Source organism: Bidens hawaiensis, unplaced genomic scaffold, assembly GCF_021521415.1.
Source record: "Bidens hawaiensis isolate Kalapana, Puna unplaced genomic scaffold, B.hawaiensis_p1.1 tig00014913_1, whole genome shotgun sequence".
Classification (NCBI taxonomy): domain Eukaryota; kingdom Viridiplantae; phylum Streptophyta; class Magnoliopsida; order Asterales; family Asteraceae; genus Bidens; species Bidens hawaiensis.
The window spans coordinates 252,153-269,793 of record NW_027492324.1 but is presented as its reverse complement, the minus strand read 5'-3'; the positions used below and the strand labels follow the sequence as shown (position 1 = coordinate 269,793).

The window sequence follows — 17,641 nt, the reverse complement described above, 5'->3', positions numbered from 1 at the left end:
TACCCTTCAGTAAGTTTATTATTATAGGCTGGAGTAAAAGTATGATATGTTAACTAGACCTAAATGTCATTTAAGTGAGTTTGTAGCCTTATCTTACCAGCGGTTGGTTTTTTAGTCCAACGGCATATGAATGATGGTTAATGCTTGAGATCTTATGATCTCAAGTTGAGTACCCGACTAACTGAACGAGGTTATCGCATGTTGATGGATTTCCTCATTGATGGTGTTTCTTGGTATGGATGAGCATTTTGTCCCAAATACTCGTACCTGTATTCGTACTGTACCCGTACACGTACCGATTTAGCCTATTCGGTACGAGTATTGGTACTCATTTTTGTTGTTGGTACGGGTACAATCGGGTACATATACGGGTACGGTAGGGTACATTTGGTATTTTGTACCTGTTTGGATTATATAAGGGTTTAATTGAGATTATTCGTATTTAATATATAAAATAAATTCTCCAATCATGTTATTATTGAACAAGTACCATACGTTTCTTCAAAATTAAATAATATAACATCCAAAACTCAAACCAACAAACAAATCACTTAAAATCAACGACCGAGTTAGGGTTCTTCAATATTATCTTATCATTAAATCGATGGCCAATTTGGTACCTGTACTAATTTGGTACCCGTCACGTACAAGTACCGATACCCGGACTATTTCAGGTTGTTTGTTACTTGTAATGGTACTGGTTCAAGATCGTCGAAAATTTGGAAATAAAAAAGCAAAAGTGGTACAAAAACGGGTATTGTATCAAAATACCCGTACCAATACCCGTACACGTACTCGTACCATACCGAAAAATTTGGCACGAGTACCGTACGTGCTTTTATTGATTTTTGGTACGAGTACAAACGGGTACAAGTACGGGTACTGTCCCACGCTCATCCCTATTTATGGGTTTAAGTGACCCAAAACGTTAAATTCAGTATGAACCGTTAACATCTCGTCTAATTAAGCGAGAATTAATATTTGGTCAAACTTATAATAAGAATGGTCAACGTGGCGAAAGTAGCGCTCTCACAGTCTCACTAATAAATTGGAAGGTGGCGAATATATACGTATACATACATAGATACAATTGCGTGTATCTCTTCACTAACAATAAATCTGCAACACTACACTGACATTCTCAAATCTGCTGCTGTAACAACTACAATAATCAATCACGCAATAGGCGTTGAGATTCCGGCAATGTGCAAGCTCCGATGGCTATTGAGTCTGTTCATCATCTGCTACGTATCCTTGGCCGCTGCAGCTCAAGGATCCGGTACTGACAGTAGTCAGTGGCTAACTTTGAAAGGTAATACTGCAACTGATTTTACTCTTTTTATGTGTTATATTCACTTGTTGATCTTCGTGTTCAGAGAATGATTTCAGTCTCGTAGGAATTAGGCTTCTGGCAAGGAGATTGTATGTGATTTTAGTCGATTCTAGGTTTAGAGTGTAAAGGATTTGACGATTTGTGATAATGAGTTGTGAGTATATCGTTTCGTATTATCGGTCGATTGATTGTTTGTAGTTATATATATAATAAGATATACTTCTAACTGTATGTTCAAATGTAACTGGTTTCTATAACTTTGGGGGACTTATGAAGCATGTTAATCATGAAGGAAGGTTAGATAGGATGTCATGGTTTGTTTTTATAAGCTTACTTCAATTTGAGAAGAATTATAAGGGCTGTGGAAGTGACGATATATGTAGGTAATTTTTGTGTTTAAGCTCAGTTCGAGTATAGAACGAGCTTGAAAAAGGTTTAAGCAAAGTAAACGAGGTAAGAATTTGTGATATGTTACTTTATGAAAGATCTATGCATAGAAGATTAGGCGGTCTTAGACAAGTGGAATGGCTTAATTAATAATGCATATGATTTTATTTTTGTAAACAGACGATTGATTGCTTGAAGTTCTAAATAATAAAGTTTTATTTAACCAAAATAGTAAGTAGAACTGGTTTCCACAACTGTTATATGATATCATGATTTTTAAATAGAAGTCATTATACTAATTAAGGGCTGATGCTTCAGAAATATGGGACTATAGGGTCCAATACCTTATGTACATAATATTACTGACTTATCTGCATTACATTATATAGAAACTTTAGGGTTGGTCGTTGCAAGTTGTCATCTGTGTGCATTTGGACTTTTGAGTACAAACTTTAGCTATGTTTTATAATATGAAGTATGTTTTCTATCAATTTGCAGGAAATCGACCTTCAGTGGTTGCGCGTGGTGGTTTTTCAGGATTATTTCCTGACTCAAGTATCAATGCCTACCAAACTGCTTTGAGAACTGGTGTATCTGATATGATCTTGTGGTGTGATGTGCAACTCACTAATGATAATGTTGGGATCTGCCTTCCAAATCTTAATATTGACAATGGTACCACAATCTCTTTAGTGTATGATAAGGGGAACAAAACCTACCCCGTGAACGGGGTGTCTATGTCAGGATGGTTTCCTGTGGATTTCTCATCTGGTGACCTAGACAATGTATTCTGTAAGTTCTAACCTATAGATCAACAACTCTGCATTTTCTTTGACTTAAAGTGATATTCAATGCCAAATATAAATTTGAGCTTAAAGTATGACTTTCATTGATGCTGCTTACTTACAATCCCGTTTTGCACCACAACAGTAACACAGGGCATCTTTTCTAGAAGTCCAGTTTTTGATGGCACATTACAAATACTTAGAGTTGAAGAAGTAAAAGAACTGAAACCACCTGGACTGTGGTTGAACATTCAGGTGAGTATTGGTGTATAATCTACAGCTGCATAAAGTTGCAACTCCTAGTTTTTAACGATCGTTCTCTTTACACATTTGCAGCATGCTGCATTTTACAGCCAACACAATTTGAGTATGAGACATTTTGTTATCAACACAGCAAGAAACACTATTATCAACTACATATCATCTCCTGAGGTTAACTTTCTGAGAAGTATCGTGACAAGATTCAAATCAAGCAATACCAAACTAGTTTTCCGTTTCCTGGGACAAAATGAAACCGAGCAGTCAACCAACCAAACATATGGTTCTCTTTTGACTAATCTTGCATTAATCAAATCATTTGCTTCTGGAATTCTAGTTCCTAAGTCATATATATGGCCCGTGGATAAAGATTTATATCTGCAACCATCTACCTCACTGGTGTTAGATGCTCACAAGGCGGGTCTAGAAGTTTTTGCCTCGGATTTTATGAATGATGTGTCGTTTGCATATAATTACAGTTATGACCCTGTATCAGAGTATCTCTCTTTTGTTGATAATGGAATATTCTCTGTGGATGGTGTGCTTTCTGATAATCCAGTTACTCCATCTTTAGCTTTTGGTAAGTTTATACAAAAAAAATTATGTCTTTTTGTTATGTTTCTCTCTATATGCATTATATAAACCCCATATAATATATGAACTCTCTTTTGTTTCTGAATTATTATTCTCTAAAACCCTGCAGATTGCTTATCTCACCTAGGAAGAAATCAGCTGTGGCAAGGTCAGTGTTTCTTAACAAGTTGATAAAATTGTCGGTGATCCTTATACCTATAAACGGGTAAATCTGGTTTCTGTTTTGTTTCAAGTGGGTCAGATGGGTTAAAAAAGGTTACCTAACCGTTCTATTCAAAAAAACATTGTTTTTGTAGTCATAATTAGCTCTTTTCATTTTTCTTTAAAATTGAACTGACCAATAGCTTCTTATTTGTACTTTTTTTTAGAAAAACCATTAATCATCACATCTGAAGGAGCAAGTGGAGACTACCCTGGTTGTACTGATTTAGCATATAGAAAAGCTGTTTCTGATGGTGCTGATATTATTGATTGCCCTGTTCAAATTACAAAAGATGGGATACCGATTTGTTTAGGTTCTATAAACCTCCTTGATAGAACAACAGTTGCACAATCAGGTTTTAATAACCTCACTTTAGTCATTCCTGAGCTTCATGAAGGTTCTGGAATATTTACCTTCAGCCTTACATGGAGCCAGATTCAGACCTTGAGACGTAAGTATACGATTCTCATTTAGTTATGAGCCAGTCAGTTTTGATAATGTTCTATTTTAAACAATTCTCATTATTTGTGTCTTTCTATATATATATCCTTAATGATCTTTATGTTTTTTTTGTGTTTGTGTTGTTAGCTGCAATATTCAACAAATATAAGATCTACTCTATGTCACGTAATCCAAAGTTCAAAAATGATGGAAATTTTATGACCTTGGCTGACTTTCTGCACCTTGCAAGTAATTCTACTTCTATTTCTGGTGTGTTGATCAACATTAAGGTGAAGCTATGCTCTCCTTGTCTTTTTGTTCATTATCAATTCAATCGAATTGATAATTTTATAATAAATATAATTAACACCGTTTTGATTCTTTAAAATCCAGAATGCACCATACTTAGCAGCAAATCGAGGATTTAACATTGTAGATGCAGTTCTTGATGTACTGAATAACTCTACTTACAAAGATCAAAAGAAGAAAATATTAATCCAATCTTCGGATGGTGGGGTTTTGAAATTATTTAAATCAAAAAGCAACAGGCATGAGCTTGTGTATGAAATTAATGAAAACATTCGCGATGCTCTAAATTCAACAATCTCAGAAATCAGTGAGATTGCTAACTCTGTTGTTGTTGGAAAAGAATCGGTCTTCCCTAAAAATAAAGGATTTCTTGTTGGTCAAACTGATGTTGTGGAAAAGTTTCAAGCGTTTAAGCTACCGGCTTATGTACAGGTTTTGAATAATGAGTTCATTTCACAGCCATGGGACTTCTTATCTGACCCGTATGTTGAAATAAGTTCATATGTTATGGGAGCTGGTGTTGATGGTGTTGTTACTGATTATCCAGCTACTGCAGCCCGTTACAGAAGTAAGTTTTTTTTGTATATTAGTAAACTCATTAACTAACAAAAACCATTTTCTCATAATTTCTAGGATCTATTTAATTTTCTAAAAATTTTACAAATGTAGGTAGCCGGTGTTTAGGATTACCACCAGATCAGATCCCACCATACATGATTCCTGCTAAACCAGGCCTATTACTGGCATTCATGACACCGCAGTTTATGCCACCAGCTGAGGCCCCCAGCCCGATCCTAACTGATGCTGACGTGGCAGACGCACCTATACCTCCTGCCATAAAGAAATCACCTCCGCCAGCTGCTGGTAATTCGACATCACCTAGTGGTCAACCACCTAAAGCCACCGCTAGGATTCTGTTGTCTTCTCTGATCACCGTGGCGGTTGTCTTTCTCGCGACATGAAATGTTGGCAATCACATGGTTAGTTTCAATTAGCAACCACATCTACAACCATTGTGCATTGCCTTTATAATGAACAATTAGAAAAATAGCACTATAAAACGTTCATACTAGATATTAATGATAATGCATTTCTACAATATAGCTTGAAGTTTTTGTTATACCTGTCAAGTAACACAAAATAGTAACAAGAAAATTCTTTTAACCTAATTTGGTATATTAACGTACCTAAACGTGTTTTGACTGGATTTTTTTTCTTAAGGCTACTCAAACGTGTCAAAGATTGATGAAGTGATGCTCTAAGTGTAATTATTACTAATGTGGAAATTTTGTATTGATTATATAAGATATATAGCTTTGATAAGGTGGTGTTTAATAAACGTGTGGGTTTTAAACAAGATAATGGACTCTAAAGCCTCTACGGTTGCTTGATTAAACAAAAGTATTTTAAACAAGTTCATAACTTTGATTTAGCCTACATTGGTTGAGAGAAAAAGTAAGTCATATTAGCTTCTTTTCAAAATAAAAATAAATGTGCCTGCCTTTTTATTTGTAATAATCACACATGTTTTATTTATGAAATGATTTGTCTGTTACCAGTAAATTCATTTGCGTTATTTATAATGGTCTACAACTTCAGTGACTGCAACAGATTCAAATAAACTGTATAGGAATAACCCATACAACAAACTTGTCACATTTAACCAGTTTTAAATATAGGATTACATAGTAATCTAGTTTGAAAGTAAAAATAATAAACAAGAAACGTCAAGTTAAACTTATATAATGTAAAAAGATAAAAACCAAACGTAATTGAACATATCCATTTATAGTTTAAAATTTTCAATAGCAGTGTGCAGCAGAAGCTCATCCCTCATGAGAAACACGTAAAAACCGACCATCACTAACACAAGTTGTGCATGCCTTGTGAACCAACCCAGTAGTATGTCCGGTTCTAATCTAACCAGTATAGTTGCAAAACAAAACCCTAAACGAATTATCACAAGCACCATCTGAAAGGCTAAAATAATTCTTGAAACTTAAAGTAAAGACCATTTTAACGCTCTCAAGCCTTAAAAGCTGATCAAACATGCGTCATTTGAACGTCATGACACTAAATGCAGAAAAATAGTCAACATTCAAAAAAAGTCAAAGCTCTTAGTCATGCCATTCCTCAAGTATAAATAAGAAATACAAATCTATTATTATAAAGAAAAATACTCTAAGCAGCAGCACCTTTTCCTTTCTTTTTCTGGAGCTTCTTCATGTAGAATTCAAGCTCTTTTCCTTCCAATATGTATCTGAAATTGTGCAAAAATCGAGTTGGAACTTAGAATTCCAAACTTCAAAAAAATTATATGCAACTAAAATATTATATACAGGAAGAATTGTTTAATATATGACCACCCATTTAAGTAGAGAACAAGAAATCACTTTAACACTTGGTAGTGCTTTAAAGTAATGTATCCTCTCTATAAGACATGTTCTCTATTAGATATCCAATGCAAAAAAATTTTCCATTTATCACCCGTTTTGTATAATTTATATTTCTTACTACATTAATGTATCTAATTATATCATCAAATAACAATTATAAACTAGGTTTAGAAATATTGACATTATTAAAAAGTTTCTCATTACACTCCAAATGAGTCCACTTTTAAGTTCCATGTTAATATAATTGAAATTATAAAACACACATAAAAATGGGTGATACAATAGCGAAAACCTAAACTGATATTTTCATCGCTGACATTAAAAAAAGAATTTTTGAAACACACTCAAGAGTGATTAGAAAGAATGTTGCGTACCCATCAGCACGGCCACACTGCCCAGGGCGTGATGAGATGGCAGCCAAAAGACGACCACTGGAAAACTGTTCTTCAACATGCGGGTCCAGCTTGCGTTCCTCTTGGCGTTTTTCAAGTTTCCTCACAACATGGTTACTCTTTTTGGCCTCCTCTGTTGCACCTTCTGCTTCCTATTAACAAATCAAAACACTACAAATATTAATATAAGCAACTTATCAGAGATTTTCATAAAAAAACATAAACAAGACATACCTCACCCTCCTTTTTAACTGCAGTGGTTTTCTTCTTACGGCCGATGTCAACACCATAGTGTTGCAGATACCATTGCTTAAAAGGTGCAGCGTCGACCTGAACAATTGCACTCTTGACAAGTGTCTGGGTTCTGACCAACTCGTTGTTGGACGCATTGTAAACCACATCCAAAATACGGGTCTTTCGGGTCACAGCCTCACTTCCCCATGAGTAGTTACCTGTATCCAACCTCAAGGCTCTCCACTTCACATTACCGCCTCGAACTCTAACCCTCCTAACAGTCTTGTTGCTTGAAATCTTGGTATTGGCTGGCTGCCTTCCGAGCTCATACCTTATCAAGAACAAAATTAAAATCCAATTAGGCTTGTTCCACCCCAAAAAAACTATATTTGCAAATAACGATAGCAGAAAGTTATATTACTCATATTATAAACTCAAAGCAAATCTCAAAAAAACATATGCAATCTCAAACCTCAGTTTTTAAACCAGCTGTTTAATTATATATCAGGCTAATTTCAAAGCAGATTGAATCGATTGGTTAATGCTATATATAGTTCTGGAAGTTTTATAAAACACACTCTTAACCTAGTACTATCTATAATAATAATAATCAATAAACAACAGGTCACTAAGATTTTTAAAAGTTCTAGGTCATATCAAAAGATTCAACTTTTATCAGTTTGGCTTTGGTTTTAGGAAGTTGAAAACCAAACTGTGAAGACACAAAATAGCTAATGGAAAAAATGAAATAAACCTAATAACTGATTGATTGTGAGCTAAAAAAAGTTAGCAAAACTGTAGGGAATAGACTAAATATCTTATTATCAAAACAAAAGGCAACAATAAACCTAGCTCTTGATGATTACAAAACAATGGTATCAAAACCAGATCCAGATGAAAACCTAATTATTAGCGTATAGTATTAATAAAAAAGAAGAGAAGAGAAGAGATTGGATGATTACTTTCGCTTCTTTCTCCATGCCTTCTTCTTGCCTCCGGTGGCACGTCTCTTGTGCATGGAATCTCTAGAGATACCTGAAACAACAACAACAATAACGGTGAATCGTTAGCTGACATCGCGAATCGGAAAATCGAATTAAGTTAGCGTACCCATGGTTGCTGATGGCGGGTGATTCTCCGGTAAGGTTTATGCTGCTGCGCCTCCAACTGAAGCTATAATTAGGGTTTCATCAGGTGAGTGAACAAGGGAAACCTAGTCTATACAAAATTACCATCCTGCCCATGCATCTTCTTCTAAGCCCATTGGGTTGTTTATTTTATTATTATTCACTTGTTCCGTCTTGTCTGGGTTAGTTATAAAAATATTAACTTTATGTTTTTAGTGGGTTTGTTTGAAAAAATCAACGCACTTGCATGGGATGGATTAAGATCTCAAGTTTTGAAAGGATTAAGATCTCAAGTTTTGAAACCTAATTTGAGGGGTTTTCTCACGTTTGTGGGTGTCATCTTTGATAGTATTTTTGGATGAGTCAGGCCCGGAGCGTAAAAATCACTATAAACGGTTGACAACTCGTCTTAGAAATGCTCATATATAAGTATTGATTATGAGTATTTATGACTAGAGGAGAGGAAAAATATTGTTATGTGGGAATGTAAAATATTTATTTACATTATTCACACCGTATAATTATTTAAAATTTTCTGAAATTGGTTGTAAGTAGATGGAAGAGAAAATTTAATGATAAAAATATTAAAAAAATATTATTTAATTAAAAAAGAAAGAGAAAATATAATGGTTTGTACATAAAAATATAAATAAAGAATGAGCTGAAAATTAGTGGTTTGGTTTAAAAAAAACTTACACAATTGACTTTAACTATTTATAGAAGTAAAAAAAAGGATAAGTATATGATGTAAAATCAACTCCACACACCTATATCATATGAATCGTAAGACTTTACCAATAATCAAATCAGTCATTTCTTTATCAATAAAAAAAATCATACGAACCATATAACGTGCAACTCATACAAACCATGTAACATTTTCTCCATGTTTGGCGGCCCATATGGCTATTATTATGTGTATGGAACGTTACTTGTGTCAAATCATCAATGAACTTTATTTAGCTCTAACCACTAAGTTTCTTGGGTAAAGTGTATAATCGTTAAATTTCTCAGGTACTTGTGTCCGAACATAAATGGACTTCGTTTAGCTCTAATCATTAAATTTCTAGGGTAAAACATAAATGGACTTGGTGCTTTTGGAGGGGCATTTTGGACATTTTGCCTCTTCAAAAGGCCATAAGCAATTTCAAGAAGCAATCCCAAACATGCCCGTAGTTGGTATTACTATTTTAGTGATAGTTAAATACTAGCATAAAATCTGAACTTTTTTAAACAGAATAAAAATATTTGTGTACTTACACACTGTTCTTGAGTTTTTTTAAATGAGGGAAATGAAAAGAAAACTAATAATAGTTAAAAAATGAGTGTTCTTGAGTTTTTTTTATGATGGAAATGAAAGGAGTATGAGGAGTTAGGAGGAGTTAAATTAATGTATTTTCCCAATAAGTTATCCTTCAAAAAATGGGATGATTACTAAGGATAACTATTTTTTAATATAGTTATCATTTCATTTCCTCTAATTTCCTTCCAACTCAAGAACATACATAGTTAAAAAAAAATTCTTCCCTTCCCTTTCTTATCCTTTCCTCTCATTTCCTTTTCTTTTTTTGGTTAAAAAACTCAAAAACAAGGCTTACAGTTTATGATTCTATTTCTTATTAACATACTACTTTGTATGTTCTATTTCTACAATACTCAAGAATGAGATGTGTATTGTTGTGTAAAGTTATAACTTTGAAGCCTAATTAGTTAATTTCTAACGTCCACACTAAATAGTAGCTTAAATGTTTAATTTCAAACATTTGATATTAACTCAACTCTTTGCTTGATTTTTAACAAACCTTGAATTCGATTGTAGATAAATACCAAGCAGGTTTACACAGTTCATTAAAAGAGCTTTGGCTATGGCCCGTTTTAAAAGCATATGAAAAGTGACAAACGGTATTCTTAAATTTTCAAAAAGTAGACTCATAGTCGACTATGTGATACTCCAATAGTAGAATCCAGGAAACAAAAAAAGCATGTCACCTAAAATTTACAAAAGACTGGGCGAAAACTTCTGGAATGACGGGACAAAAGATTCATATCATCAGATTAACTAACGTCTGCGAAAGTTGACCTTTTTGCTGGTTTGGTCAATTGCCTTGCAGAAGGAAGAAAACGAGTCCTTGAGTTCATTGGGAAGAGGAAAGCTCAAAGATGGAAGTATCCCATGGTCTTGTTGACCTGTTGTGGCCCGAGAAAAAAAGGAATGGGCCATCGCAGGCTGCTGTTTGTTAAGACCTTCGATTATGAAAGAAAACGCACCAAACGTGATGCAACTCTGCAACAGAGCCTGTGGTGCACCTGGAAAATAAAATAAATTAAAAAACAATATTACGTTGTAAAAGTCTATAAAAGCGGAAAGAAACATGCAGAAATTCCTCCAAATCATATATATACGAATCAAAAACAAATCACGAGGAACCAGATCGTGAAATTCTTTAGTTGGATATATAATCAGGTTTTGGGTTGGCATATATAACTCATTAAAACACGAGTCATGTTTAAGTCAACCGATTTAATTCATGTTCGGGTTGACCTGATTAACTAGCGTTAAACAGTTCGAGGTATTAACCCGTTTATGACCTGTGAAACCCATTACTTTACAACCCATTGACCCGATTAACACGCTTACAACTCGATTATTACCCACCAACCAGTTATACACTATTATAAAAGGATTAAATAGGTCGGATTTAGGTCTACTTTTTTAATTAAATATGTTTAATTAAACGGTCATGTTCAAGATGACCTTTTTAACATGTTTAACTAAACAGGCCGTGTTTAGGTCTACTTGTTTAATTAAAGGGGCCAAGTTCAAGATAGCCTTTTTAACATGTTTAGTTAAACAGGTGGAGCCATAAACCTGTTTATGACCCATTTAACCAATTTTTCACAGCCCGCCAATCAAAGTAACACGTTCACAACTTGATTTTTACCCACCAACCCGTTTACATTTAGATAAATGGGTCAATCAGGCCATGCTTAGGTCACACGGTTTTGAATGTGTGTGGGGGTTAGGGTTGATATTATTCACACAAATAAAAATTTGGGGTTGTGTTCGAGTTGAACATTTCAACCCGTCAACTCAACACCTTTCACATCCCTAGCATTTTCTGACAGCCTGCAATACATTTTTAATCATTTCACATATTATTTATGCAAATATAATAATTAAAAAACGGTTGGCAGGTTAACCCGACCAGATCAGCCGACCCATATCTAAAGTTACCTTTTTACTTGTTTTAACTTTTAACCCATTAGTCCATTACACAACCCATTTGACCATCCCACTTTGCCACCTGTCATTTTTCTGTGTGCTTACATAAGGGTACGTTTGGAATTGCGTTTCAGAATAATCAGTTTGAATAAAGCTAGTTTAAAGCCACTTTATCTTAAACTAATCCTCTTCCTAAAATAATCAGATAAACTTTTTGTGAAAGCAATCCCAGAATAAGTAATTAAACTCTTCAACAGAATTATGCAGCTACTTTTTCAGTTAAACTAGCATAACTACATAACTTGTAAGCTATCATATACCTGGAACACTTAAAGCAAGACCAGTGCAACATCCAGCTACACCTGCATTAATGACTGTAAAAACAAAGTTGTATTAGTGTTATCTAAAATCGATCTTGTTACAATTCAAGTTTACATTTTTATATTTAGTACCATCATCTTTCCCTCGAAGCCTCTTTAAGAAACATACAACCAAACTGTGGACACCAGACAGAACTGCAAAAGTCTGAGAGAAATAAAGAATGATCAAACATACTAAATTTAAAAAATGAAAAAAAAAATACTTTAATAAGTAGCTTCCATAATTCAATGTCTAGTTGCAACAAAAGAATATGCATTACCTTAGCAGATGATCCTGCTTCTCTGAATGAACCTTTAAACCCTTGTTTCTTAAATAGTCCAGAACCTTATTAATCCAAAAAAATGGCGATCAGAACAGACGTTCCGAAAACAAAAGGGCACAAAAATAAATATACAAAACTTTTCTTCACATTTGAATATGCAATAACTCACATTATTAAAAAAAACAGATTTTTGTGTATTAAATCAACATAACTTGTAACAAAACTAAATCCCTCCGATCACAAAAGAAGAGAAGAAATCAAGTTCAGCCGGGTTCAAATAGAATATGTGCAGCAAAATTGTTAAAGTGACCATTCACACTTAAAACACCAAATACAACTAACAATAATGGAGGTAAGCTTAACTGACCATTCACACAAAACTCACTTTAACACAACAGTTGTAGTTAATAGCCCTGGTATAACAAGATATAAACTCAAAACACCAAAGGATTCTAACATGATTATTTAAGTGAGCTTACTGACCATTCACAAAACATATAGGCCGTTCAGCCAGGATGTGATTGGCTAATTATTCACCACATACAAAATTCGGACGATATAAATTCTTAAAGTAGGGCTGTAAACGAGACGAGTCAGGTTGGGCTCGATTATTTTGACGAGCTGAAAAGGAGAGCTCACGCTCGGCTTGTAAGAAGCTTGACGAGCTAGCTCATTTAATTTTATAAACATATTGATATATAAAAATAAAACATCACATTTTTAACATAAACATATCAAGTTCAATGCATAAACAAGATAAAAAAAGGGTAAATAAAGCAAGGTTGCATTCTAAAACAGCAGTAAACAAGCATGCCAAAATAACAGCGTGAGTCCTTGAAAACAAATGAAGTCAATAACCAATTTGAGTCATTGCACCTGTGGTTAAGAAATTGATCTAAATTCAGATACACAATGCATAACCACATTACAACTTTAGTCAAGAGCTTGATTTGTTTTATATGCAATTGGACCAAATAACTTTAGTCAAGAGATTGATTGATTGATTGATGAAGCAAAGCCTTAAAATTTGTAAAGTTAGACATCAGTTGTTAATAAAAATATAATAAACGTAACATTGGTTTCAAATAATACTTAATTAACTTATAAGAAACGATTTTCAGTGTCCTGCCATTAGTAGTTTAGCACCATATATTAATTATTTTAACTCTTAAGCCAAAAGAATATTGTCAACTACGATGCTAAACTGCTAATGATAGAACACTATTAAGAATAAAAATTACTTTTTCCTTTTTATAAATTAATTAAGTATTAGTTCCACCAAAGCCACACTAATTATATTTTCATTTTCAACAAGTGATATCCAACTTTACTAAACTTAAGGCTTCTTTATTTGGCCAAATTGCATATAAAACAAAACAAAATCTTATCTAGAGTACAAACTTACAATGTGCTTACTTATTTTCCATTTGAGTTTAAATTAACCTCTAAACCAAAGTTGCAAGAATTCAAATTGTTCACCAACTCACATGTTTTCAAAAACTCCCACCATTACTATGATTCGCTTGCTGAAAGCTGTTATAAACATACATACTTGCTTTATATACTTTTTAACTCGATTACACGTTAAAATTGCACATCTCTATCTTAATTTGATTAGCCGAATCACTTAAACTACGTGGCAATAAAGAACAAAAACAAACGGAATATGTTCAACAAAATTAACAAACAATCGACGAAAGATATTACCGTAACCGAAGACGGAGCCCATTAGTCCGCCACCAGCGGAGTCTGCGGCAAATCGGAAAAGGCAGACTAAAGGTGGACTAGTGGCCGGACTGGTAGTGGTGTTTAAGGCATCTGAAGTGGCGGTAGGTTCGGAATTAGGTATGGTAACGGTGGTGGTGGTGGTTTCAGTGCCGGAATCAGAATCAGAATCGGTAGGATCGGATGACATTTTTGGTGGTTTATCCACAAAGTAAAGTAAACCCTAGAAAAAGAAAAAGGGTTTTGCAGATGTTATCGGTTAATTTATGCGTTGTGTGAATCACCAAACGCTGTCGTTTGGTTCTTTATATATTATTTGGGATGTGATTTGGATGATCATGATTGATGATTACTAGGCTCTATATGCCTTAAAAAAAAGAAGTTTGGTGATATATTTTCAATTACAAGGCCCCGGGTTGGTCGGTAAATGAACTGAACGTTTGATGAAATATTCGTGAATCGTGAGGTGGAAACTTCGTTCTTTTATGTTCATGAATGTTCATTTATTTATGTCTGTTTACTAAGGTCCGTTTATGTCTGTTTATTTATGTTCGTTTATATATTAATAGAAAATAATTAAATATTATCTTGATTAGTCATCTACTTAAAGGTTTCATATTTATTAATTTGTGTTCATTTAAGTGTATTCATATATGTTTGTTCATATATTTTCGTTTGCGTTCGTATCTTTGTATAGTTATGTGCGTATAAATTCTACACAAACTAACATAAACGAACACAAATGTTCATTTTTTAAATAAGCGGGAATGTACATAAATATTTGTTTGGTTAAGTGTTTGTGTTCGTTTAAAGTTAAATGAACGAACACGAGCATGCCTTTGATCGTGTTCCTTCGATCTGTTTGCAACTTTCATTATTCACATTGATGAATACATCGGTCTTAATCTATAGGCTCTGCCGATTTTATTTGTGTTCGTGAACACATTCATTTCCTCAATGTACGAACACAAACATAAATCTCGTTCGGTAAGTGTTCGTGAACACATTATTTCCTTAACAAACAAACACGAACAATGCCATGTTCGTGTTTGTTCGATTCGTTTACAGCCCTACTCAGGGGTATACCTTAATGTCAAGGGCGTTAAAGCTAAGTTGGCAATGGTTAACGAGCGGCATACCACTCCCTTCATGGGTTAAGGAATGTTAAATGCAAAGTGAGTTAAAATGTTAACGAGTTTTAAAATCCTCTTAGGGCTTAGAAATGTGACTAATAGTTAGTACATGATTTGTAAAAATATTAGAGTTTAAGATTATAAAGCGTAAGATTTTGATTAAAATTTAATTATATTCTAAAAGTTGGGGATTAAACACCCGTTGTGGTTACAAAAGAGTTTAACTTATAAAACTATAATTTACATCATTTATATTACAAGAACTACATATGAGCCATCAAATTGTCTAATGATCTAAGGGTAATCGATTACTTTTGATTATAAAGTTTTAGGGATACTTGATCCCATTCAAACTGTTAATGACTTTATTTAAAGAGTTATAAAAGTTTGAGCATATTCACTTTTCCATTTATGATCAGTTTTCTATATTGATTTTTGTCTACTTGTTACCTCGGACCTATAATTTTTGTCTGCATGTTACCTCAGACCTATAGTACGAGAATAGCTTTTGTAAATATCTAGACTTGCTTGTGAGCCATGTAAGGCCCCGTTACCGGTAGCCCTACTTTCGTGTTGGATTTACTCATAAACGCAGTTCTAAATATCAGAGTTAATTAAAACATTCGCGGAATATAAAAGCTTTCATAAAACATTTCATAACAAAACACGTCTTGTCTTAAAACATCATTTTGTCTTTCAAAATAAACGAAACATTAAACTTAAACGTCTTGAGTCTTCGAATGCCAGCCTCTTATTCAGTGCCACGTGTCTCCTCAAGCGAGCTGCCTCATCCTACTCACTTGCGTGCATACTAAAAGTCAGCTACGCTGAGTGAGTTCTAGTTAATCATACACTATACAATACACATAAACTTATATTATTTCATTCATACTTTCATACTTTCTTTTGTATTAACTTACTTTCATATCTTACGTTATAAAGAGCATTACGCCCTACATTCCTCGAGTATTATTAGGGCTCGGTACCCTCCTTCCTCGAGTATTATTAGGGCTCGGTACCCTCCTTCCTCGAGTATTATTAGGGCTCGGTACCCTCTTTCCTCGAATATTAGTAGGGTTCGGTTCCCTAGTTCTCGAATATTAGTAGGGTTTGATTCCTTCTTCGTTACCATACAACCATACATCATACCTCGAGTATTATTAGGGCCCGGTACCCTCTTCGTAACCATACAACCATCCTTTCCTTCTTTTATTAACTTTATCACATTCATACACATAAGCATACATATCATACTTACCTTATACTTAGCGTTACAACCTGACAGTACGTGCAATATCCGAAGATCGTTCACGTACCGTCAAGCCATCATTCATACATATCACATCATTCACATAAGGCATACACTTATCTCTTAGGATAAGCGTATTAACAAACATATCGAGTATGCACACAGCCCCGAAAACATAACACATAATTGGGGCTAGAAACTCACCAGAATCCTGTTACGCTCTCCGTTAATCGTTATTCCCTTATTGAGCTGTGCACGGCTAACTGTATAATATTTACATGTATCAATTAACTACTACTACTCATGTTGTATTTCTATTTTTATATAACCCACAACGAACGGGGGTTCAGGGGCAGCGCCCCTGGCAGCGGGGTCTAGGGGCGGCAGACCCTAGCAGGGTCCAAGGGGCAGAGCCCCTGGCTGGGGTCTAGCCAGGTCAGCTTGGAAAAATTTTATTTCCATTAACTGTCTTAACACATTTTCCATTAGGTTTTTAATTTATTTTCTAAGCGAACTTAACTTTAGGCGAAGTTAATCCTTAAGCGAACTTAGCTTTAGGCGAAGTTATCAGTTAGGCGAATTTGGCCGTAGGCGAAGTTATCAATTAGGCGAACTTGGCCTTAAGCGAAGTTAAGCTTTGAAGGCGAAGTTATGCTTTTGCAGGCGAAGTTGTGGTTTTGCAGGCGAAGTTGCCCAGTTCAGCTACGGGTTTGGTTTTTATCAAGCATTTTGGCGATTTTAATACCCTTGTTATGGTTCGACATCACCCCCTACGTTCCCTAACCGTTTTCGTTCGTATATATATCCCGTATATACTATAAAGCTTGGACCTTTAAGGTAAAAACGTTCAATACTACGTAAACTTTAAAGGTCAAGAACATACCTTTTATACGTTCGGTGTGGTCACGGTTTGCTTGGTTATCTCGTATATTGAAGATCTAATAATGGTCGGCTTGATTCTTGGTCTCGGATGTCTCTCTCTCTCTCGGCCGAATATGGTATAGTGTATGTGTGTGTTTTTGAGTGTGTAGAGATTATGATGGAAATGAAATGAGGGTTTAGGGTTTTAGGTTGGTTTAGGGGATATTTATATCCCTTAAAGCCCATGGACCTAAGGCCCATTCTCATTTAACCCATCTTAATTAATCTAAGTCCATGATCCGTTCTTTACTCAACATTAATTAATTAATAACGCGAAATCACTAAACGT

The 17,641-nt window shown here is 34.5% G+C and overlaps 3 protein-coding genes across 3 annotated transcripts; 1 reads left to right on the top strand and 2 right to left on the bottom strand.

Moving 5' to 3' along the window:
• Nucleotides 1-1,096: 1,096 nt before the first annotated feature.
• LOC143548132 (glycerophosphodiester phosphodiesterase GDPDL3-like) lies at nucleotides 1,097-5,396 on the top strand. Its single transcript, XM_077039378.1, has 9 exons — nucleotides 1,097-1,312; nucleotides 2,219-2,512; nucleotides 2,651-2,760; nucleotides 2,842-3,343; nucleotides 3,467-3,505; nucleotides 3,726-4,010; nucleotides 4,148-4,290; nucleotides 4,394-4,877; nucleotides 4,979-5,396. Exons 1-9 carry the CDS (start codon nucleotides 1,204-1,206, stop codon nucleotides 5,269-5,271), a joined length of 2,259 nt encoding a protein of 752 aa, XP_076895493.1. The 5' UTR covers nucleotides 1,097-1,203; the 3' UTR covers nucleotides 5,272-5,396.
• A 941-nt stretch (nucleotides 5,397-6,337) lies between these two features.
• LOC143548131 (small ribosomal subunit protein eS8) lies at nucleotides 6,338-8,502 on the bottom strand. The gene is made up of 5 exons (XM_077039377.1): nucleotides 8,442-8,502; nucleotides 8,294-8,366; nucleotides 7,332-7,662; nucleotides 7,080-7,249; nucleotides 6,338-6,569 (listed from the first exon to the last, which is right to left on the bottom strand). The coding sequence occupies exons 1-5, from the start codon at nucleotides 8,443-8,445 to the stop codon at nucleotides 6,491-6,493; spliced, it is 657 nt and encodes a 218-aa protein (XP_076895492.1). The 5' UTR covers nucleotides 8,446-8,502; the 3' UTR covers nucleotides 6,338-6,490.
• Nucleotides 8,503-10,164: 1,662 nt separating this feature from the next.
• LOC143548130 (chloroplastic import inner membrane translocase subunit TIM22-2-like) lies at nucleotides 10,165-14,354 on the bottom strand. Its single transcript, XM_077039376.1, has 5 exons — nucleotides 14,032-14,354; nucleotides 12,322-12,386; nucleotides 12,134-12,206; nucleotides 12,002-12,055; nucleotides 10,165-10,765 (listed from the first exon to the last, which is right to left on the bottom strand). The coding sequence occupies exons 1-5, from the start codon at nucleotides 14,237-14,239 to the stop codon at nucleotides 10,518-10,520; spliced, it is 648 nt and encodes a 215-aa protein (XP_076895491.1). The 5' UTR covers nucleotides 14,240-14,354; the 3' UTR covers nucleotides 10,165-10,517.
• Between the last annotated feature and the right edge of the window lie 3,287 nt (nucleotides 14,355-17,641).